The 23785-nt window shown below is 35.1% G+C and overlaps 2 protein-coding genes across 4 annotated transcripts in view; both read right to left on the bottom strand.

Moving 5' to 3' along the window:
* Positions 1 to 1323: 1323 nt before the first annotated feature.
* On the bottom strand, positions 1324 to 5446 carry LOC136808984 (biogenesis of lysosome-related organelles complex 1 subunit 4-like). Its single transcript, XM_067065558.1, has 5 exons — positions 5289 to 5446; positions 5016 to 5087; positions 4358 to 4459; positions 3381 to 3509; positions 1324 to 1591 (listed from the first exon to the last, which is right to left on the bottom strand). The coding sequence occupies exons 1-5, from the start codon at positions 5388 to 5390 to the stop codon at positions 1433 to 1435; spliced, it is 564 nt and encodes a 187-aa protein (XP_066921659.1). The 5' UTR covers positions 5391 to 5446; the 3' UTR covers positions 1324 to 1432.
* Positions 5447 to 11231: 5785 nt separating this feature from the next.
* The window catches only part of LOC136808981 (protein CBFA2T3-like), a 17412-nt gene continuing 4858 nt past the window's right edge, over positions 11232 to 23785 (bottom strand). For all 3 annotated transcript variants that reach the window (XM_067065554.1, XM_067065556.1, XM_067065555.1), the window contains exons 2-8: positions 17479 to 17694; positions 16794 to 16930; positions 16201 to 16290; positions 15766 to 15953; positions 12926 to 13242; positions 12128 to 12384; positions 11232 to 11831 (exon numbers count right to left, since the gene is read on the bottom strand). In XM_067065554.1, coding sequence (XP_066921655.1) covers positions 11442 to 11831; positions 12128 to 12384; positions 12926 to 13242; positions 15766 to 15953; positions 16201 to 16290; positions 16794 to 16930; positions 17479 to 17694 — 1595 coding nt within the window. In that variant the 3' untranslated portion in view covers positions 11232 to 11441. The remainder of the gene's footprint in view (positions 11832 to 12127; positions 12385 to 12925; positions 13243 to 15765; positions 15954 to 16200; positions 16291 to 16793; positions 16931 to 17478; positions 17695 to 23785) is intronic.

Below are 23785 nucleotides of genomic sequence, written 5' to 3'. Positions count from 1 at the left end.
AAATCGTGACGTAAAGGACAACTTTAGTGCCCAACCCCTTTCCCGTGTATCCCAGGCTTTACGTTACTGATGGAAGCCAGAGAATATTATCTAGGACTATCAGTATACCGTAAGCATCAATAAGCCGGTAAAACGCAAGAAACGAGGTTGCTTAGTGCCTCATTTTAAAGGCAATGCATTTCATTCGCAAGGGATATTTATTAAAAAAGATCTGAAGAAAAATAATCTCATTGGTAATTGTTTGAAGGCGAACCTCTGTTTCGTGTTTGACCAATGCCAATTGAATAACTCCCTGGTCTCTGGGAGTCGGTTTTTTTTAATTGATCACGTGACCAAAATAAAATGAAACTCAACCATTTTGCCTGTGTTTGCTTTCTGACCAGGTAGGTATTCAATTGACGTTGGTTTGACACTATTCATGAAGAACGTACTATGTTGAGCTTTGAGACAAAAATGCAATTATTTGAACCTGGATGAGATCAAAACTTTGTAAAATGAATGATCAAAAGAACACTTACCATAAAACATGAGAATAGAATCACCAACAAGAAATGGATTCTCAACATTGTTGCTGTAAATCTTCACTTCATCGATATCGCAGATGTGTGTGATTGGAGAAGCGTGCCATGGCTTTATAAGGTTGGCAAATAAACTCATTCTTAAATAATTGAAGTCGTAGAAAGACATCAAAAATAGATAATTGGTTTTATCAGGTGTTTGGAAAGCTGGAAGCATTTGGTGTGATTGATGTTGTAGCGTGATTTCTCTTCCTTTTCATCATTAATCATTCAAGTCTAATTGCTGCTATGATTAAAAATAGATATCAGATGCAATTAATTCTCTGAGGTTAACAATGTATTGAAATAAAGCTACGGTTTTTATTTTGCTTTTTGATGTAATGGTTCGAAAATCAAAACACAGGAAAAAAACCTTAAATTTTCATTGAGAAATCAAATACACGTTTTTATATAAGAACAAACTATACAAGAACATAAGGCTTCGAGAATTCTTTGTATGATTAATTTGTTTCCGTTGTATAAAATTCAGATGTCAATAAATTAGAAAAATAAATTTTAGCTTTTTATCTACTTCTACAGAAGAAAAGGAAAATGAATTGTCGAGTGGATGTTTGTATAAAATTCTTAATTATTGGTAACACGAATAACATCTTGTGTAATTTAGTCCAATGTCAATTTATCTAATTGTATGTCTCCCATTTAACACATTCCAGAGTTACGGGACCAGTTCCACAGCTGTGTTATTTGTTTGTTCTATCGTTCTCCAGAATGAATACTGACAGAGACTTTCAAAGTGTTTATGGTTTGATCTCTCTGATGGGCTAACATTAAGATTTTAAATCATGACATAACAATGTTATCGCCCAATCAAATCACTAGATTCTCGTCATATGACCAGCAACGCACCAATCAGATCAATCGTTTGATTCTTCCTCAGTACTACTCACTAATTGGTCATCGAGAGGTAAATGAAAAGAAGCTTCGAAGTAATCTTCCGTTTTGAAGCCGATCGGTTTTTCGTAATCTTTCCCTTGAACTTCTCGCTTCAAGTAAGGTTGAATTTCTTTCTTTCGCTGAAAAGACACCGGATATAATGATGCGAGAAAAGATCATTTGAACACCCCCTTCTCACAGACCCACTGGTAAAATTGGCCAAAATATCGTCCCCGGTGGAAAATTATTCTCCAATTTTTGTCCCCACTGAAAATAATCACATAAAGCTATCCTAACTGCAAAATATGTACTAGTTATCGCATGATTTCGAGTGCAATACGAGAAATATTTTACGAGTTCCGAGATTTTTCCGTAATATTTTCCGAGCCTTTAGGCGAGGAAAAATATCGGTAAAATCTCGGGACGAGTAAAATATCGAGTATTGCACGAGAAGTCATGTGATAACTAATTTATTGTCGACTCAAAAAAATTGTCCTCTTTTTGTTTCAAAACTTACTTCCGCCTTCTTCTGCTTCTGTGTAGTTTCGAATGTTTTTATTCGAAAATCTAATTCGAACGTTAGATTCGAACAAAAACATTCGATAACTTCCCGCTGAAAATATTCACACAAAAACAAAACTTTTCGATCATTTTCGATCCAGAAGTTTTGTTTTGAAAAGTTGCAGATTTTTCAGAGATGTATTTGAAAGTTTCTAGATTGATAATTCAAAATGCAGATGATGTAGAGATGTACAGTATTGTTTCGATGGAGAAGAAACCCTCCATCATTGGATTAATCAGATTGATAACATTCAGTCTTTTTCTATTTTTTTGTTTCGATGACAAATGGCCATGGGAAAAAATAGCAGAGGAAAGGAGTCCCACGATGGAAATGTATGCTTGTAATAATGGTTAAAGAACAACATTTTTTCAACAGCAAAACAATTTGGATACTTTCTTGATTATCGTCCAGCTCTAAATGTTTCGAATTTCAGAAGGAAGATGTAATGATTGTTGAGTTGGAAAGTCAAGGACGTACGTCGGTACGTTGTTGTCGAGAACGAGAATTAGAAGAGAACTTTTATAAAAATCACTCGTCATTTGGTTTAATACAAGACATTACACTTCCCTTGTTATGTTATGAGAAATTTTATAGGCCAACATTCAAAAATCTCAAGTTATTTTGTATGCATTGACATTGATAAAAAACTGTTTGGTTACCACACGGACAAATTTGCCAAAAGCTGAAAATATTTGGGTGGTGTCAAGTAGTTTTATAATTTCTTAGTTCATCAGATTTGATTTTAGTGTCTTTTATGGAAGAACTCCAAAGTAAAAGTTAATCTGAACATATTTTTGTTGCGTTTTTCCCTTTGATTCCCAAGTCAGTTTCTCCGAAAGTAAGTTCTTTTTGGCTGTTTTGTTTTGATTTTTCTCCCGCCGCTTACCCAGTCCCCCAAAAGTCAACGCGGTCATATTTCCAGACTAAAGAAATATGAAATATCGCAAATATCTCGATGCTCTCGACCAATCAAAACGCTGATATTTTTTTGGGTCGGCAATAAGATGCTTTTTTCCCATCCCCACTGAATTTTCTGACTTGAAAAAAAAATAAATAATTGGAATCCCCAACCATAAAAAATAATTGGAATATCAATTCCCATCGAGTTTCAGTCCGTTATTTTTATTCCCACTGGCTGAAAAAATCCTACCGGATCTGTGAGAAGGGGGTGTATTTGATAACAGCAAAAATTTATTCCCAAATATTTTATAAAACTACGACGAACAAATCCTGAAATCCCTGAATAAACTTGTCAGATTTTCAGTCAAAGCACGATTTACTCTTTATCAGAAATGTATGGATAGGTTCAATCAAGGTTCAATCGTGTAAAAGGTTTTATGGTTTAGGCAACAGTATACCACCCTCACCTGTAGAAACTTGGGTACAGGAACATTATGAAGAATCTTCTTGATATTTTTACTGCCCAATTCTTTCTCAGCAATTTTGACTTTATTTTCGGCATCATCTACAGCGTTATGAACAACTGCTATGAAACGCTGAAATTGGAATGACGTATTTTATCTTAAGGGATTTTTGTCCGCAAACAGACATTCTCTTGGCACTATAAATCTAACCTAGGACAGATCATAACACTATAATCAAACCTGAATAATATATCAACTGCTATGAAGCACTGAAATTGGAATGACGTATTATATTTTAAGCGATTTTTGTCAGCAAACAGACATTCTCTCAGTATAATAAACTTTAACATAAGACAGAGATCATAGCGCTAAAATCAAACCTAGATGATATAATGGACTACTTTTAAGAAGCTTATAAAAAGGAAATACTCGAGCCTTACGGATTTGGTTTTTCATAACTGAAATTGTAGGATTAGGTTAGATAATACAATATTTAAATGGCAGATTTAATTTTCAATAAATTATGAACACAAGAGTGTGTGTGTGTGCTTCAATTGATTAAAAAAACTCAAATGTCATTAAAGAAGCTAATTATAAATTAATTTATGAAAAGATAACATGCACTTAAGAGCTCATTATGGATAACTTTATGATGACATGAAATTTCTGACGACATTCAGTGGTGTAAAAATAATCACATATGATGTAAAACTAACGCAACATTGACTTGTGTAAACAAACTCATACACTAACTCACTCAAGCTAGTTCACAAAAACATCATGTCATAAGAGGAGTACATAAAATCTTTAAACAAGTTTAGCTTTAAAATGCAGAGCGAATCATCTGTACTGTAAAGTGTATCGAGGATTGATCTAAAAACTAGTTGAATTACAATCATCCCGCAATTTGATTTTTCAATGAAAACGAGTGCGCATGATGCATGAAATTCAACCCAATCAAAAAGTTTTTCATTTCTTACCTCTAAATCGTCAATCTGTTGAAATAAGGGTTTTGTTTCCATACATCTCTCATGAAGAACTGGTGCTATAGTAAACAACACATCTTTCGATTCTGTCCGTATCTAATGAAATAAAAATAGGCATTTAAACTGGTGAGTCAGCAAGACTTAATGGGAGGTTTTTAAAGGCGATCTACTGGGTGACCCAGAAAAAAGCATAACGGTTTGATGGCTGGCTGTGTCCGAAATAAGGTGAATTTATGCTAAATTATTTTTTGATTGTAAAGAGCAAAAAGCAAACTTAAAATTTGGCAAATAATTTTCAAATTTGGTTCTTGGTGTTCAGTAGTTCTGAAGTTGTAAGTTTTCAAAGTCGAAATTCACTTTCGAAAATATCCAAAAATACGTCAAAAAAGAGATATCAATAAGCATTTTTAAACACTTTTCACTGAAATTTTATTGAGAAATTGCTCAAAGTCACTGTTTTCCTATATTTTACTATAATTCCTTTTGTTAGATTTATTCGGTAAAAATCAGCTAAGATCATTAACTGAGTCGTAAAAGTCATCAAAATAGTGAAACATGAGTTTTTCTGTATAGAATTGTTTTAATTTGATACAACTTTTTTGAAATGTTTTTACACTTTTTCTCACTTATAAGTCAGATTTCATGGTCTTACATTTTCAATGACTTGACAAAATTCTTCAAGCTTAGCAAGGACGCCAGATATCAAAGTGTCAATTTCTTCTTTCTATAAATCAAATGATAGAGAAATAACAAATACTATTGAAATTCTGGCTTCTTTTGTTATTTCAAATCACTATCCTGTTGCAGTAAATGGAGTTGCTCATTTTTGCCATTCATCATTGTCAATTTTAGTTAACTTTTGATATGTGAAAGACACAATAAAACAAAATGTAGACAAATTTAAAAAGCATAACATAAAGAAGACCTGTTTTGAAACATCAACTGTGAGGAAAGATTTTAAGTCAAGAGCTAATTCTTCTTCGATACTTTTCACTTCCGATTCTTCCTCTCCTATATTCTCTGCCATTGTTTTGTTGTATTTTTCTTCTATAAAAATAAAAACATGAACAAATCAATTTGTAAATGATTTTCAGTACTTTATTTGACTGTCTTGTTGAAAAAAAAATCTCAGATCTGATTTCTCGTATTTCTGAAGGAAAATGTCACATTTCATTTTCTGTATTTTTAAAGGAAAATCTCACATTTCGTTTTCTGTATTTTTAAAGGGAAATCTCACATTTGATTTTCTGAAATTCTTAAAGAAAATCCCACCTCTGATTGTCTATACTTTGATAAAATATCTCACATCTGATTTTCTGTGATTTTTGAAGGAAAATCTTACAACCAATTTTCCGTATTTTTGAAGGAAAATCTCACAATGATAGGAGGAAATTTGTTTGATTTTTTTTAGGTCGTTCGACTTTTTTAGTCAAAGCGTGGGGTAGGGGTCCGTCCACATAGTACATACGCACTAAGGGGGAGGGGAGTCTTCACAAAAGGGTATCCTTGTATACGGGGGGAGGAAAATGGACGTACGCAGAGAGAATTTTTTCATAGCCCTTTTTGATTGCTTTTTTGTTGATTTTTACGCTTCTTATACGCATCAAGGAAAAGGAAAAGTTTCTTAATAAACATTGAGTTTCATGTATGAAATAAAGGTCCGAACCAAACGATTTGAATTCGAAAATTTTCTTTAACCGAGGGGGGGGGTGTGGATGAAAAGTACGCACTTAAGAGGGGGTATAGCCATTTGCATACGCTTGCGTACAGGGGGGGAGGGGGTATCCGATTTTCCGATTATCTGATTTTAGTGCGTACGTACTATGTGGACGGCCCCTAGGGGAATCAAAATAACATGGGTGCCAAGTCTTTTTCAAAGGGTTGTTAAGAAAGTGATCAAATACTCAAATAAATCAATTACTTCGATCATTATCGATAACTTCAATATAATCAAATTTATTGATTAACTAATAGCTACCGTCTGGGTTTACATGCTTGTATCTTACTATATACTAAATGAGTTTATGAAAAATGTGTGAAACGCAAGATGGTAGCAAATATGCGGTTTCAAATGGTTTGTCAGGGGGTTAATTTGAGAATGAAAATGGGATTTCCTGCAGTTTTGAGACAAAAAATATCTGTCTTTTGAATAAGCAGTTGATAATACGTTGTGGTTTTAATTTTATGTTAAAAATTTTATTTAAATCTATGATTGAGCACGAAAATTAGCACTACCTTTCGATAAAACCCCGTCTAAAAAAAGATTTTACATTCAAATCGAAGAAGTCCCTACAGTGACTTTTTAACAAAAATAATTCTGACGTCAATTATTCAAAAGGTCGTGTGGCGTAAATTTTCGAATTTTAGAAGGTGTAGCACTTTCTACGAAAAAGTTAGTAAAAATTAAGTTTTTGAATAGTCAATGCGCAGGTAAAAAACAGAGGTCGCGCAAGAAGTGGATATAAGTTGTTGTCCCGTAAGTTTGGATATGCTCATGAGATTGTTTTGGAATCAAAGTATTTATTATTTGGTCTTTCAAGGCGTGTCATGTCGACCTCAAATTTGTAAATATAGCAACATTTTTTATATCTTTTCCATTCTTATACACTGATGATACATTTGACGCTCTTAATTTGACGTTTTACTGCTCAATAAGTTCCTGTTTTCCATTAAATTGAAATCACCTTCAAACTTCTTGAAGAAACTCTCATGATTGACAGTTTATTTATAAGCTAATTTTATTGTGAAGATTTCAGGTCATATTCTCACATTCGATTTAAAGCGTAAAAAAGTACCGTGGCGTGAAGTCAGGTAACTTGCATCAGTGAAGGGAAACTTGCATAGCCATCAATTATGACTGACCAATCAAAGCAGCAAAATTTCAAAACAAATGAACTACGCAGCTCCGCTCGCAGCTCTACTCTACCATTTTTGTTTTGATTATAACTTTGTATTTTAATGACCAGCCAGGCCATTGTTAGCCTCCACTGATGCAGTTACCCAATCTCATGGTATTAACAAAATATCTTCCAACTACTCGATGAACAGGGTTCGAATTATAGCTTCGCACTTCGCAAAATGCGAAGGGAATTTTAGATTTAGCGACCCAAAAAAATTTCCTAACTCAAAAATGCGAAGTTAAAAAAATATAAGAAAACACCTATTTTGCTCCTTTATTAATATTATTATCTAATTTCTTTCATTCGTTTATCTATTGCTTTATGTACTCGCCACTTTGCTACTTTATTCATTTGTTTATATATTGCTTTATCTACTTGCCACTTCGCTACTTTCTTCACTCGTTTATCTATTGCTTTATCTACTTGCCACTTCGCTAACTTTATTCACTCGTTTATCTATCAGTTAGTCACACTAGGAAATCTAGCTTTCAGAAAAAACAACATCAGTCATCTACAGGATACATTTCAACAACAAGGATGAGAGTTACCTGAATCAAGTTTGCAAGACAATATTAATTAAAACTTGAAAGTTGGAAACAAAATAAAACGTGCAGCAGCCAAAATCAACCAACCAAAATTTGTCATTCAATTCCCGAGACAGCGCTTCGATTTTTAAGGCCTTGTTTATACGCTAAAGTAAAAACAATTACGCACATGTAAACGGGTCATTGTTTGAGGTCCGGCAAAATTTCCGGGAGATAGCCTATCCGGCAGTGCGCGGATCTAGGTGGGTTCCGCCTCCCCCGTAGATCTTTTTCTTGGGAAGTTGATCTTCAAATTAGTTTTCAAGGTTGGCTTGGCTCAAATTTTTTCATCTATGGCTCAAATTTTAGGCAATTTCTCAAAGTTTTTGAAAATGTTAATTTCGTTAAAAAGCGCCGGGTTATTTTTTCATGAATCCCTTTAGAAGTTTTGCGGTGCATTTTTTTGCTTGAGAGTCAAGTAAACGATATAGCGCTTTCGCAGCATTAATCTTTGATACGCATTTTGGCAGGACGCTAGTGTGGCTAACTGTCTATTGCTTTATCTACTTGCCACTTTGCTACTTTATTCACTTGTTTATCTATTGCTTTATCTACTTGCCACTTCGCTACTTTCTTTACTTGTTTATCTATTGCTTTATCTACTTGCCACTTCGCTACTTTAATCACTCGTTTATCTATTGCTTTATCTACTGGTAACTTCGCTACTTTCTTCATTCTTTTATCTATTGCTTTATCTACTTGGTAACTTCGCTACTTTCTTCACTCGTTTATCTATTGCTTTATAAACTCGTTTTATCTATTACTTCAAAACCTCATATACTTTACTTTGTCTATAATCCCTTACATTATTTCTTACTTCGCTTTTCTAGAGAAATGAATTGAAGATACTTTCGCATTCTCTTCCAAACAACATCGCAAAATACTAAAAACGCTTCGCAAACAATGAAAAAATTTTGCATGTGGCGCTCCTTTTTTACCTCGCTTTGCTCGGAAAAATAGTCAATAGCGAAGCTCCGAAAATTTATAATTCGAACCCTGGTACTCCGAGAACCGATTCCAATTCCCCTTAAAATAAAGTTAAAGAGCATCAACAATTCATGATATTCATGATGTAATCTTTGAGCCTAAACAATCTTTATATCCAAAGGGCTTTTTGATGCTCAAGCTATACTATAAAACCGGCGTTTGCGAGGACAGTCTGAATCGTCTAGTGTCTAGTACTAGTAGTTAGTAAAATTCTAAAAGATATTTATAAAACTACTTTCCCTGCCTTAGCAAAGGTTCCCCTTCTGAAAGTATAAAAGGAAGTTTATTTTAATGGACAAGACAAATGGAAATGTTGAAATGGAAAATACACACAGATTCTTTATGGAGATATAGGTTAACCTACCACCACCAGACCACTGCGGTTCCAGCATTTTCGATTTCGGTGTGCGGGGAAATTGCGCTCGCTCAGCGCAATGTTTTGATTTTGAAAACAATTGGACGATTTCGTTCTCGACCAATGAAAACGCAGATCGTATTTACGGGGTGATGCAATACTTGCGTATCGATTTTTTTTACAGAGTCAGCAATATTTTTCTTGTAAAATGTTATGAACTTTTTGAAATAAATAACACATGTAGTTTGATGGTTGGCAAAGTAACATCTAATCGTAACTTGAGATTCTGAACTGCTGAAACATCTTCTGCAAAAAATCACAACTTTTAACCCACGCAAAATGGTAGCGAAGAAAATGAACGACAGTTATGATGGCGAAAATGAAAAGGATACCTCGTATCGGCAACAAAGAGATCGAAACAATATGTCCGTTCGAAAAAGTCGCGCAAAATCCAAGTTACAAATGCAAAAGACCGCGGAACGCATCACAAGGCTTCGAGGCGAGAACGAAAGTCTTTCAAAAGAGATGACACAATTATCCAAAGAATTGACAATTTTAAAACATTTAGTGAAAGTTTTTATTGAAACAAAATGAAAGTTTCACGATGGAAAATTCGAGAATATGTTACGCTTATGAAATTTCTTGTTGTTGTATGACGTAATTCACGCGGGAAAATTTGGTGTCTGGGAAAAACCCTGTGTACTTTGTGGATTGGCGTAGAATTCCCAGTATCAATGACTTAAGAGTTGGGAATTTTCAGATGGATGGTATTTTTCGAAAGTTTATAAATGCTAATTTTTTTAGAAACTTAATCCTTTTATCGCTTATGTAATATAATTTTCAAGAAGATTATGCTAAATCACTGTAAATATTTCTATAGGTTGTAAACTTTTGCGAAAAAGAGAAAAATACATTTTAAAATATTAAAAACAAAAGACTTCGAATAAGTATGTATTTTTTATAAGAACCAGTAGAGCCTCAACTGTTTCTATTCTTATGTGCCTTGTGTTTTGACAAGCAGATCGCAGATCCTTGATGTCTGACGACCCCTAAAAGTCCATCAAATCAGTAAAATCGAAGAAGTGGTGCAATTGCCTCGGGTGCGATTGTTAAAATAGACTTTGAATTCTCTTGATTCTCAATTTTTATTAAACAGAAAAAACTGTCAAAGAAACTGCTTCGTCGGTTAATGTTCATGACTTTCACAATTTTTCCTAAACCCGAAACAAAACCTTACGTCCTAAAACGATATTTCACTTTGAAGTGGTTTTTAGTATGTTTTAGTCATTTTGTTGTTCTGAAAAGCAGTAGCGTAGACAAGGGGCGCAAAATTTGTACTTGGTTTTTCAAAAAATGAAAATTTTGTTGTTTGTGATCTGACTCCATTGATCCATGGCAAAATTAATTTTCGAATTAAGTTTTATCTTGTTTTTACTGAAGCTGTCATATGGTTAGAATTTGTGTAGGAGAGCAGATTTTGCGCGCCCCTCCTGTCTACGCTACTGGAAAAGGCTTGACATAGTCACCTTGCTATGCAAGTTTGAAAAGTTCTATATAAAATACATATTGGTTTTTGAAAGCGTTGAAAGGTTGAAACGTTTCTTAATTTGTATAATGGTAGAATTTCTGTAAATAAACTACGAATTCGCTTTATAAGTATGAACGAAAGTTCCTTATACTTTATCGCAAACGATTCTCAAAACAGCCATTTTGACTGGACCGTAGAATGTCGAACAAAGTGTGGTGAAACATTTCAACTTTCGCGTTTTCTTGTCCGGAAAAACGTTGAGCTGCCGTCCGAGCGACCCTTGCATTATTCACTCATTTCGTTCCTAGATTGTTTTTAAAAAAACATTTTATTTTAAAGCACAATCGAAATGAAGAGGTCTAGTATCGAATTTAGAACAAATTCTCATATTGGCCAATCATAACGCAAGCTTGAAATAGTTCGTCCAGAATCCTTTGCAAAATATTCCTGCAACATTGCGCCATACAAATTCCGAAAGTGTCCGAATGACGTCATCCATCGAGAATCAAACAAATATGGCAGGCATTTTACCGTCTTTCTTTATATTTACAGTGGTCGATCAAGAAAACAAAAGTATATGTACAAAAAATAATACGCTCATAAAGAATATCATAAAAATAAAAATTTCCCAAACCATTTCCCCCTGTTTAATACATACATAATACGAAAAAAAAAACTACATACACAAAATACTCCGTAAACAAAAACATAAACACAGTGAAAACTATACAGCTTCATTTGCAACGACCGGTTGAGAGACAGGTTGTGTGACGGCGGGTACTTCCGTAGGTAGAGGTGCTGGTTTGACGCCGGTTACCGGGCTGTTCCGTTCATCGCTACTTGTTACTGTTTGTTGATCTTGCACGCGTTCGATGACGAGCGGAGATTTCGGTCGCACGGGCGGTTCACGTATTTGTTGTTGCTGTTGTTGTTGTTGTTGTTGTTGTTGTTGTGGTTGTGGTTGTAGAGGTTGAGACGGGGGATGTGGTTTGAGTTTCGGACAATCTTTTTGGTGTGTATCCCAATCTTTGTGTTGACAGAAAGAACCACAGTATCGGGCGTGATTGCACCCGCTGCATGTCTCATTTGCTTTCCGCCCACAATTCCAACAGTTCTATAATGAGAAAAATATCAGGATTCTAAATACACCCAAGGGCAGCTTCTGGCAGACTGTGGAATAGACTAAGTCACTATCTAAGAAATAAGCTCGTCGTTTCTCCGAAACTCCGATTTTATTAACACCATTTCCTATTCATAAAAGAATCATTCAATGTCTCAAGGGACATAATCACCATGGTAATTGTTTGAACACGAGGCAAGTGATGTTCGTGACGTAATTTATGAAAAAGTCTATTAGGAAAACGAGGCAGGAGTGTAGAATGGTATGAAATAAACTTTGAACGAACAAACCTCTTTAGAAGCATCCTGCAAGTTGATGATATTCGACGTTTCTTCCGTCGCTTTACGCCTTGCTTCTTGAACTGCTTGGTCCATGCGTTGATTGGCTAAACTTAAGGCGTCATTCGCTTTCTCTTCGGCCGCGTTGACGGCTTTTTTGAGTTCGACGACGGCTTGACGTTTAACATCTGATACAGCATCTTCCGCTCGCTTTTTCACTTCGTTCACGCGGTCGTCTGTTTGCTTCAACGCTTTCGTCACTAGTTCGTCTGTAGATGAAATAAGAATGTCTGTCATATCCTTTTCAATTCAAAATTTAAAAGTAGAGCCCATGCGACTCAATTATGCAAGGGAACTGAAGGGAAAACAATAAAATAGTTAAAAGTTCGATTTATGGAGGTCGAGTTACAGGGACTTGTTTATAAGAGAGTCAACCAGAATGTATTTTCTAATTATTGAGCCAGTCGAGTTATAGATATCGACTTACAGAGCTTGAATGACCTGTTCTTCAAATCATTCGCATTCAAAAAAACCGACGAACCCTCTAATGAACATGAGATATCGCGATATTTTTTGATTTTCAATTTTACTATTCTATAGCACTGATGATGGAAAGACCGAAAAGCTTTTGCTAATTTTAAATGTTGTTTTTATTTTTTATCAATATGGCAAACATTGATTATGAACAGAGGTTATTTCCCAGTTTCTACAACCTGAAGTGGATCAATAAGCGTTTATTTTGGGAAAAACCAAAAGCATTCTTCGAAGCGTGAACGCTCCAATTTCACTGAAAAGAATTTTTCTACTCACTGGCTCTACGTTTGATTTCGTTTTCTGCGTCCGCTGTGATTGCGCGCGCCCATGAAGCCATCTCCTCGCGGTCGCGTATACATCGTTCTTGTATAGCGGCAACGGAACGTTTGGCGTTATCAACGAACGTGACGATACACTGTAGAATGGTTTCGATATTACGCCAATCTTCGGTGTCTTGTTTGTAGTTTTCGAGGAGTTGATCCACCATGGGGTTTCGTTCTTCGTTTCTTTCGTAACCAGGTGAGGTGAAATGCTTCTTTTTGTTGGGCGATGGAAGACCGAATGAATCCAAGTGGTGCCCATTCTCTTTCGATCTGAAGAAATCATAAAAAATGCAACTTTCTAAAATCTCTAAACTCTAAACTCAATCTTCAAATTAAAGTGAATCGGAAGAAAAGCTACATTATGCAATTTTAGGAACAAAATAATCATTGTTTTTATGTATTTTTCAAGGAAAATTAGTTCCTCTAAAGAAGGAAATCTGATTTATCCGTCCCTTTCCTTCCCTTTGAAAGTATCATGAATTTTGCCCTTTGTATTACAATGAAGTGAATACAGTCGCTCCTCATGGTTGTGAGTTCGAGTCTCGCCGGATCCGCTGGTTTTCCAGCGGTTCTGGTGGCTGGTCAGAAGACAACACGAGAGCGACTGTATTCACTTCATTATTTTCATGTATTCTTTAAGCAAACCACCTTAAGCAAAGCCAAAATATCGAGTCGGCAAAATTACACCGGGCCACTTATCAGCGCCATTCAGTCTATCAAAAAACTAAAAGTGGCCCCCGGGCTAAGCATTACCAGGCAGGGCGTTAGGATAGCATGGTGAGGGACTCTCTACATTCACTGAATTCTCTGTAGAAACAAAACTGATAATTTCTCTATCCCTCTCTGTCCCGACAATCATTTTTATGTATTTTTCAGGGAAAATTTGTTTCTCTGTGTATATGAAGTTGACAATTTATCTGTCCCTTTCAAAGGAAGATGATTGTTCAACTTTTTCAAAGGAAATAGTTCTTTGAATGATGAATTCATCTGTTTACTTAAACAGATTTAATGAAATTGTGGATAGGAAACATGACTATTTATGTGTCGCTTTTTTGAAGGAGAATTATTTTTGTTTTTAAGGAAATTTATCTCTCTAGATATGAAAAATTCGTTAAAAGATAAAAAAGAGATTCTCGAGGGTTCGATGGGCACTATCTAAAGTTGTTGTTCTTCTCCAAACTTCGAGGAGGTGACAACGGACCGGATTTTTTGATAGATGTTTTTATCCTTTTTTAATGAATCAGAATAATTTCTTTTACGAAAATTTCTTTTTAACTCTGTTTTAGAAACCTTCAGACGATGATATGCAAGCGAATGAAGCTATGAGTTTTTCACTTTCTGATTTTTGGAGAGTACATTTTTTGAAGCACTGCAGCTGTATTGTGCAGTTTTTGGATGTCTGCTGCACAATTGTTATTAAACAGAGATCTTCTGTGTATTTTTGAAGGAAAAATGATTTCTTTCCAGGTTAAATAGGAAAGGCAAAGGAAAGATTAACATAAAATTATCCCTTTGTTTGTTGTTCAATACCATTGTTCTTCAAAGAGAGTCTGTTACTGTTACAAATATCGAAAAATAACGAATCCTTTTTGCACCTGCACTTAAAAGAAATCATAGTTTGTGAGGTTTTTAAAAATCGTGTTGTGTAACAATCTTGGAAAGGAAAAAAAAGGAAAGTTTATGATTTTAAGACACCTGCATAGAAAGAAATCGAAAGAGAGTAAAAATAAACTCGCCACTTCTCATTAAAATTTAATCATCAGAAAAGGAATGGGGAATGTTGAAAATGAAGTGAAGAAGAGCCATCTGATCAACCAAGATGGGTGAGAAAAAAGAAAGAATAAAAAATATTCCAAAATATTTTAACATACACCATATGCTGAAGTGTAGAAAGTGAGGACCAGAAAAAACACCTGCCAACTTCAAATTCATCTCCTTCACAAAAAAAGACATTTTGAAAATGTGGGTTTACTGAAGTCGGCAGGTGAAATTGAAGATCCTGTTTTTTCGCTTCATCCCATCCCCCTCACATCTGCCGTGACCAAGAAGAAAAACCCGAAAGTTTTAACGCGGGAAACAGACAGATGGTGTTATGAGTATTAAAGAGAAATTCGGTCGCCTTTTTTACGCGATGAAAAGGAAAGGAAACTTTAACCAAAAATGTTATATTGTTTAAAATATGACAAGATGGTCAGCTGACTCCCTTCAATATCTTCTCATAGTAGTTTCGTATAGAAAAATTGACCAATCCTCAAAAGAAGAATACGATATAGCTCTTTGCACCATTAATTTCAAAGACCCGAAGGGACTAGATCCGAAACTTCTGGATGGGAAATGAAGCCATTTATTTTCCATCCAGAGCACGCGACCCGTGTTTTTTTCAAAAAAAAATTCCTAAATGCGGGGCAAACTTAAGGCTTCACATTTTCTTGCTTAAGAAAGGTTGAAGATTTCTCTCTGACCCCATCGGGGCTTCGAACTCAATGCTTTGCACCTCCAAATGACCACCCAAAATGTTTTTTTCCCGCCTGTAACAACTAATTTTGAAAATAAGCCCAATGAACTATTATAGAAGCCCAAGACAACCATGTTATCGATAAAAAGAAATACGGCTACAAATTTTCAAAATATACATTGCATTATTAATGGGATCAAATTTAGCAGATTTCGCGGATTTGGGTGTCATCCGCAAAATTAAGTCCCCGTGGAAGTTTATAAAGATCTTATCCACGAAATGTCAAATGCCTACTTTTAAAATGTTAAGCAACCAAACAAAAGACCACTCATGCTTACCTAGATTCATGGTCCATTTTCCTCTTTTCTCCAACGCGTTCGAAAAGAACTTCTTCTGCTTCTTTCTTGATCCGCTCTCGTTCACGCTCGCTCTCCGGTGGAGAACCAGTATAGGAGTGTGGAGGAGGACTACGTTTGGAGAGATGAGTACAGGACAACAACTCTTGTTGTAGTAAGGGTAGATTCGTCTAAACGGGAAAGAAGTTCATTGAAATACATAAAATACAGTCAGGTAGGCCGTGGCCATGATGTAATACGTATTTAAAAAAAATCAAAGTCTTGAAATATGAAAAAAATAATCTACATATTAAAACTCTAAGAGACATTGAGACTAAAACTCCTGTTCTGGAGTCCGTACAGGACTCACAGAACGCGAACTCCGAAAACACATGATAAAAGCAGAAGTTCTACTCGATCGAGCAGAGAAGCAAATACCTTCAGAAATGGAATGACGAATGGGCGTAAAGGGAAGTTGGTTGCATCCTGTAGCTGTTGGTGAAATTCTTCGACTGAAATTCCGCTGTTCTGTAAAACAAAATCAATTCATATGAAAGCTACAAAAGGCAAAAATTGAACATCGGCCGAATTATTTGACACATAACGCCAACCCTAGCCTATCCCACCCTGGTACCCACGGGCGAGTTTTGCTCTTTGAAAAAAAGTCTTGTTGTGTTTCTTTTTCCGGCGAAGAAGAGTTTGGTACAGACTACGTCAACCCATCAATAAGCTTTATACCGAAACAAACTTTCGGTTGACGACATAAATTTCTTAGCTTTAGCTACATTAATGTGCGACTTCATACGATGAATACGGACTTAAAGCCACACATAAAAAGGTTTGCATGATTTTTGAAGCGTGACATCTTTTCATGGTTAAGTTTCAATTCAGTAGTCAAAGAAAAGTTCTATATCAAACATAAATGGACTCAACACGACAAATTAGCCCAGATTTTCAATGTTTTGCTGAACTCTGCGTACCCTCTTATATTTTACTGAGACAGAAGAGCTTTCGATTGATTATTTACTTACAATGAGGTTAACAATGAGTCCACGAACACGCTCTCCAATCTCCGGTGATATATCCGAACCGAACTGTTGGAGTGTGGTTAAAAAACGTTTCAATTTACTCAGTTGTCTCGTTGCGCACGTGTGTGGTAACTGCATACCTGAAAAAATGTTGGTTAGGGGTTTTGTTTTGTTTTTGATGGGCTGGCGAATTCTAGATTCTGGGCCAGTGAGTTCTTAGAGACCCCAGTGTATTGATTAGCGTAAATATGTACTTGGGGAGACGAATCGAATTTTTAGACCGGCGAAATGTAATTTTTTCGTGCCTTGGAACGGCCGAACCTGATTAAGGTCCCTGGTTGGTTTATCTTGAGAATATTCATCGAAGGACGTTCCCGGTTCTCAGAGAGAGAGAGAGAGAGAAAGATTCAAAAGATATTAACAAACATGTCAAAATCTGTCCATGATCAAAATCTTTGGAAACCCATAAATATTCTCCAAACCAATAGATTGAAACAATATAATCTAGTCTTAGCTTACTTATTGTTAATCACAAGTGGGAATAATAAAAGTGATTCAAAAGATACCGAGATTGTGTCAGTGCGGTAAGCATGTTCGACATTTGTTTAAAGAGGAACACTTATAAGTTGTAAGTCTAATTAACTAGTCAGTGAGTTCTTTGGGAAGCTAAATCGAAAAGTTAACATACCATTTAAGAGGCCTGGAGAGAGAGGTTGATTGGGGCTTGCTGGATGGTGATGATGATGATATCCATTTGGAAGTGATGTAGCAATCGAAATAGGTGTCCGCACGTCCAAAAGCTGACTGGCTGATGACGGAATTCGTAAATGACCGGGTGATGAAATAGGCGGAACATCCGATGGTAAATTGGCCGGAGAGTCTGGCATTTTTGTTAGTATTTGATCTGAAGATGAAGAAAGTCGATAATTATGGTAATGAAATACTTAAATCATTATTCATCAATCTACACATTGGTATCCAATTTCTCCTCCCTTTGAAAGTTCTTTTGGACGAAAGAAAGAAATATAGATCGAACCTATTCCGTCCAGTACAATGTGACTTTATCCACAATCGGTTATCTGCATACAAACTTTTAGCCCGCTAATTAGCAAAATAGCCGGAGCAAAAAACTCACGTTAAAATCTCCAAACTAATCTTACTGATATATACAAAAGGTTAATATCACAAAAACTCCAAAAAACATACACGCATAGTGATAAAACATACATAACTACCGTAATAATACCTTATGGTCCTAATAGAACGAAACTGAACTAAACTAAAATCTCAAAAGGAACGAGCTTTTACAGTCTAGTCTTGAGATGACTGAAAGTGAAAACATCTAACACTTCTTAAAATAAAGAAAAAATATCTTCAAAAGTGATGAATATTTTCTTTTCAGAAGCTCAAAGATGATGGAAAAACAAGTTGGAACCATCTGATCAGAATATAAGCCATCTTTCAACCAGCTGTTATCCCAACCCTTTCAGGAATTATCAAAAGAGATGGTAATTAAGGAATAATTATGCAATCCATGCGCATAATTATGTTCAGTTGTTAACATTCTGAAGTCAAAATCAATCTTCCTTTCCCTCGATGTAACAAATCTCGAAACATTCCAAATCTTTCTTCTCTCCTATAGAAATCTCTTTACACTTCGTATGAAAAACATTGCAAAGCTAGATATGTGAATAAACTACATAAATTTTTGGGTTTTATCTCTCTTTTTCTTTCTTTTTCTTTTCTTTTTAAATTATTTTTTTCTCAATATTTCATCTGTCTAAGCACCTGCAGCAGAAGTCTGTAAAATTTTAAACTCTTTCTCCCTTCATGCGGGTTATAAACATACGCTCACTTCAATCGCCAATATTTTAAAATATCTTCAATTGAAAAATAATAATTAAAAAAAAGAAGCGATTTTAAGAATGTAGAAAGTTGTATTGACAATGTAAAATAAGGAAAGATTTCTCTAGTTCTAGAGGGTTTTTTAACTCTCAATATAAAATTGGGAACAACCCGTTTGTGATGTTCGCTCCATGCCGTGTAATAGGTGTTTTAAAAACAAATTAAATGCTGAGATTTCTCATTCAGTAAGAGCTTGAAAATAAATTTTTTCAAAATAAGAAATATTTTCCCTTTTACTAAAAGTTATTTCATCTTGAACTCAGTTGGAAAATATTAGTCATTATTTAAAAAACCTTATTAACACAGTTCACAGTGAAAAAGAAAATTAAAGAGCCTTAATTCTGATGAGTGACCGACAAAATGACAGTCAATCTCACAAATCAACGAACTTGAATCAACTAAAATCTTCATACAGAAATCTATACACAGTGGAATAGATTCTGCTCTACTTTTGATAGAATGTGAATATTTTACAGCAAATCCCGAACAACTCCAAATAATCTCAAGATTATAAAAACTAACAAAACAATAATGTACCCACCAGCAAATAGTAAGTCTCCTCAACTTTGAGAAGTGTAGAGCATATTTCAAGTATTGACGAACTACACAGCCATGGTTTTGTAGTAAATTTCATGCTGAAGATGAGTATTTCATTACTTTTTAAAAGAATTGGCAAGAATATGAGTGAATACAGAAAGTGTGCAAATAAAATCACAACACTATTCTCTGATAACAAATCCAGACTGCTTCAGACTCACACTTTAGTACAAACTCAATAAAAAATTTTCATGAAAAACAAACAATAAAAAGAAAATGACAATCATTATCAAAATGTAGACCTTGGCCTAAAGTACTACATTTGGAATTCAATCTACGGGAATTGAAGAATATTAAATAATCTGTTAAAAAAACAATAATAATCGATTGAATTTGATTAAAAAAATATGTATATACAGAAAATGTGCAGCTTTGCTTTTATTTGCTGTTCATGCAGAAAAATGCATGTTTTTTACCAGCTGACCTCAAAAGAATGGATTTTGCAGCAAAGCACGTGATTGTTATCAATATATCAATTTTTGATGAGTGGATTGACATTGGGTCATTTCGATGGAAATCAATAAATTCAGAAAGCAAAGGTAGGAGATAGATAGTAGATACCCTCTGATTAGGGAAAATTGCAAATCAAGTTCCGAGGGAGGGGGAGGGGGCAAAATGGGTGCCCAGATATGTGCGAGCCATAAAGCTCCCTTTTTCACAGCCTTGAAAGTCTCTCAAAGGGGTACAAAAACCATCAAAAAGCAAATGAGTCTCTCGAAAAAAGATCGAAATTTCCTCTCTCAAAGGGTTGTGATTTTCAAAAATGAGTGGAAATTGACAAAAACTTTGAGAAAAGTCTCTCGAAGGGTCGAATTTCGATTTTTGGCCTTTTAAACCCAGTCCTGCGTGAATGAGTGAATTCTTTTAATAAGCACAAAATTGAAAGTTTTCCCAGAAAGCGTTGAATACATATTTGACAAGTGCATCTTCTGAAATAAATGAATTAAATATAAAACTTACATCATTAGGCTGGACTTCAAAAATTGTTGGTTTGCCGTCACCCGACCAACCCTACCTCAAAACCTGCCGACCCAAAAAATTTTATTGCCATTTTACAGAAAAATTTTTTTCCTTCAAAAACTTCAAACAATAAAAAATCAAAACTCGTATCTTGTTTGTCTCGAGCATAAGAATCGTAAATTCCCTGCTAGCACTTCTGTTTTTTATTCAAAATTACCTAAATGTAAACAAACTGTTAACCCTTCCATGGACGAAAATTTCATAAATCAGCAGAATAAAAAAAATTCTGACCGACCAACCGACCTCCAAAATCTAGGGTCGGGTGACGGCAAATCAACAATTTTTTAAGCCCAGCCTTAATTGTAGAACTAACAAGCGATACTTTTATGGACCTACCTGTTTATAAAACGAATAATAAAAGTTTAATGAAGGCAATGTAGAAACATAAACTGAATAATTTAAAATTTTGCCAGTTGGCGCCGAAATTTTTTTTTGAAAAATTAATTCTTTCATATTTAGCACACTGTAATTCTAACGCCAACTACTCTAACTTGGGACGATTGGTTGAAACATGGGACTGCTAATATCTGGTCTGTATTTTATATACTCTTAAATCTCTTTGACAACAAATTTGTTTTGATAAATCCACCAAGTTTATCAATCATACTTTCTGTCATCATAAGATGTCACAATAACTTTCACTGATAGTGCACCCTTTTAAACTTTTTTGTTTCATTAAAAATGGCCGGACGCCGATTGGAGAATTAGAGAACGCCTGCCACCTAACCGCCTATCGCCTGATGGGATTAACAAATAACGAGTGTGTAACTCCTTCGTTTTGCCACTAATATGGTCTTCTTAGTTCCAGACATTTGCATGTGTTTCACTACAGATTTTTTATTCATATTTCGATTTAAAAGTCTAAAAAAGAGAAATTGTGTATTTTTTAATACACCGTTCAGTAATTCAAATCAAATGACTTTGGAGGTTTGGTGAAATGGTGGCCGAATTGCCGTCCCATGTTTTGTCAGATAGTCCCAAGTTAGAGTATAACCCTATTTTTGGGCATTTTTGGGCATTTTTGAGCCCCCCAAATTTTTTTTTCAAAAATAAACTTTTTCATATTTAGCACAATTTAATTTTACGTCTTTGTATAAAAAATTAGGAAAACTAATGAACAGATTTTTCACCAAGTCCAAAAAAAACCCTTTTTCCAAAATTTGGGCTGCGTCACATTCTGATAATCACCATTTTGCACCTTTTTACCAAAAGTCACGAAATTTCTCTATGATTCAATCCTAAGAAAAGTTGGTAACAGATGAACGGACGGACGAACACAGGTTAATTTATATTATAGGACTTCCAGGTAGGTCCAAAAATCAAACGCTGCCTAAGCTTGCATCTGATCTCCAAAAAGAGTAAATATGACTTTCTTCAAAAAAAAAATTATTTAAGAAGAAACAATTTAATTTTGGCCTGGGTCACCAATAAGTTGTGTTTGCGCTCCGACTGACTCAATTTTTATCTTAAAAATCCGACCCTTTTCTAGTCAGAAAGTCAGAAAATTTGTCAGATTTTTTAGCAATATTATTCAAAGAATTTCGTAGATTCAGCGTAGCCAGAACATTTTGATCATCGCATGTTTTTAAGATTTTTATCCGCAATTTTTCAAAGATATTAACTGCTTTTTGCGTGGTCGCGATATGCAAAATAATCAAATTTCGGCTTGCACGCTTGATGATTCTTGTCGCCTGAACAAATGCTCAGATCGCATTTTTCCGATGATTTTACCACCGCCCGACCACTTATATTCAGAGCAATTTTTTCCGATGATTTAAGACCGAATCATATTTTGGGGCTAAAAATGACGCAAACACAACTTATTGGTGACCCAGGCCTTATTATAAGGGGTCTTCTACTAAAAACTTTCGAATTTTTTATTGACATTGGGTTGATAAGCTTCAGGCCAAAATCTTTCAAAAGCAGCTTTTACATCTTCGAAAACGCAACTTTTTCCAATAATGTCCGCTATTGCGTTGATCTCGCCTTCCCACCCATCATCGTTGAATTTTTGTCTACTTGCACCAACGGAGTTTGTTCATACCCGCATTGATATTGTTAATCAAAATGAAAGTTAAAAAGACGCGATGAAGTTGCAACATTTCGAAGGAAACGACAGCACGCTGGCCGATGATAAAAAAGTTTTTTTATCAAAGCTAATTCAAAACTGTACTTTTAAAGTTGCGAATTTGTGCGCAAAGGTGAAAGCAAGTGAAATTGTATGCTTTCAGTGGAGTTTGTGGACGAAATCAGAAAGAAACTGGCTGAAAAGATTTTTGTCCCAATACTTGTTTTTTTATCAATATGTAGTTGAACCCCTCACCCCCTTATCGGCCCAATGCCGATAAAAAATTCGAAAGCTTTTGGTCAAGGATCCCTAAATGGAGAAAGAAGCATAAATCAAAGAAAGAGGCATAAATTTATTTTGTCTACTTTTATTGGGAAGAGAGGTAAATTACTTGAAAAAAGGTGAACCTGAACCACTATTGGTTATCAGGGTTTTTTTCCCCATCCCAGGAATGGAATTTTTCTTCATCCAGATTATTCATTCATTATTGAGTGCTAATCTTATCTAATTATAAAAACTATTGAGAAACTGTTTAATATTTTCCTCTATGGTTTACCTTCAAAAATCATAAATGTTATCAGATTTACTCTACACTCTGACATCAAACAAAGCGACTGTTCAAACTCCTGATGGTGAAAGCTTTTCTTTTCCAAATACTACATTAGGGCAATAATTCTTCATAGTGTATTTCCCCTTTAAAAACACAAACTTTCAAGATTTTTAAAGAAAGCGACATAGACTGAGAGAAAAAAGATTTGCTGAGTGTATAAGAATAGACCTTTTCGCCTGTCTATCCGCCATATTGAATTGTATTAAAAAATTATGGTGGCCGAATGCTCTAGTGAAATTCCCTTAGAAAGTACACATGCAAAACATATGCAAAAAGAAAGTATTAATATAAAAATTAAAAACAATATAAAAAAGTGTAACCTTGTCAGCGGCGGATCTGAGGGGGTTCAAATGGTTCAGCTGAACCACCCCAACCCTCTTAGTAAATAAAAAATACAAAGATATTATTTTACCAGGGGTTGTATGCATGTGGCGTGCGATTCCGTGATGCGCGCGACAAAATTAGCTTTTCCCGCGCTAAAAAATCTTTAGGTTATGTGTGTACGGCGTAGCTAGCTTTCCCGCGCTGTAAAAGATCTTTGTTATGATTTTTTTTTGCGGGATTACATATCTAGCTGCTTCTGTGCTAGGAAATCTTTAATTTTGAACCTGGTTCAGAAAATGCATCCAGTGAAATGGCAAATTTGAGGTGGTTCAAGGAAATTTCTCGAAAATACGAGACCGAACCTGACCGACCGTTTTGAGCGTAAAAGATTTTCCTACAAAAATAACATTCAGTCGCATGTCGTCGCCGGCAAAATATTGAAATGATTTGAAGGGTAGCCAATCGTACGGC

Source organism: Clytia hemisphaerica, unplaced genomic scaffold (assembly GCF_902728285.1).
Source record: "Clytia hemisphaerica strain Z4C2 unplaced genomic scaffold, Clytia hemisphaerica genome assembly, whole genome shotgun sequence".
NCBI classification, from domain to species: Eukaryota; Metazoa; Cnidaria; class Hydrozoa; order Leptothecata; family Clytiidae; genus Clytia; species Clytia hemisphaerica.
This window is presented reverse-complemented; position numbering and strand designations above follow the sequence as displayed.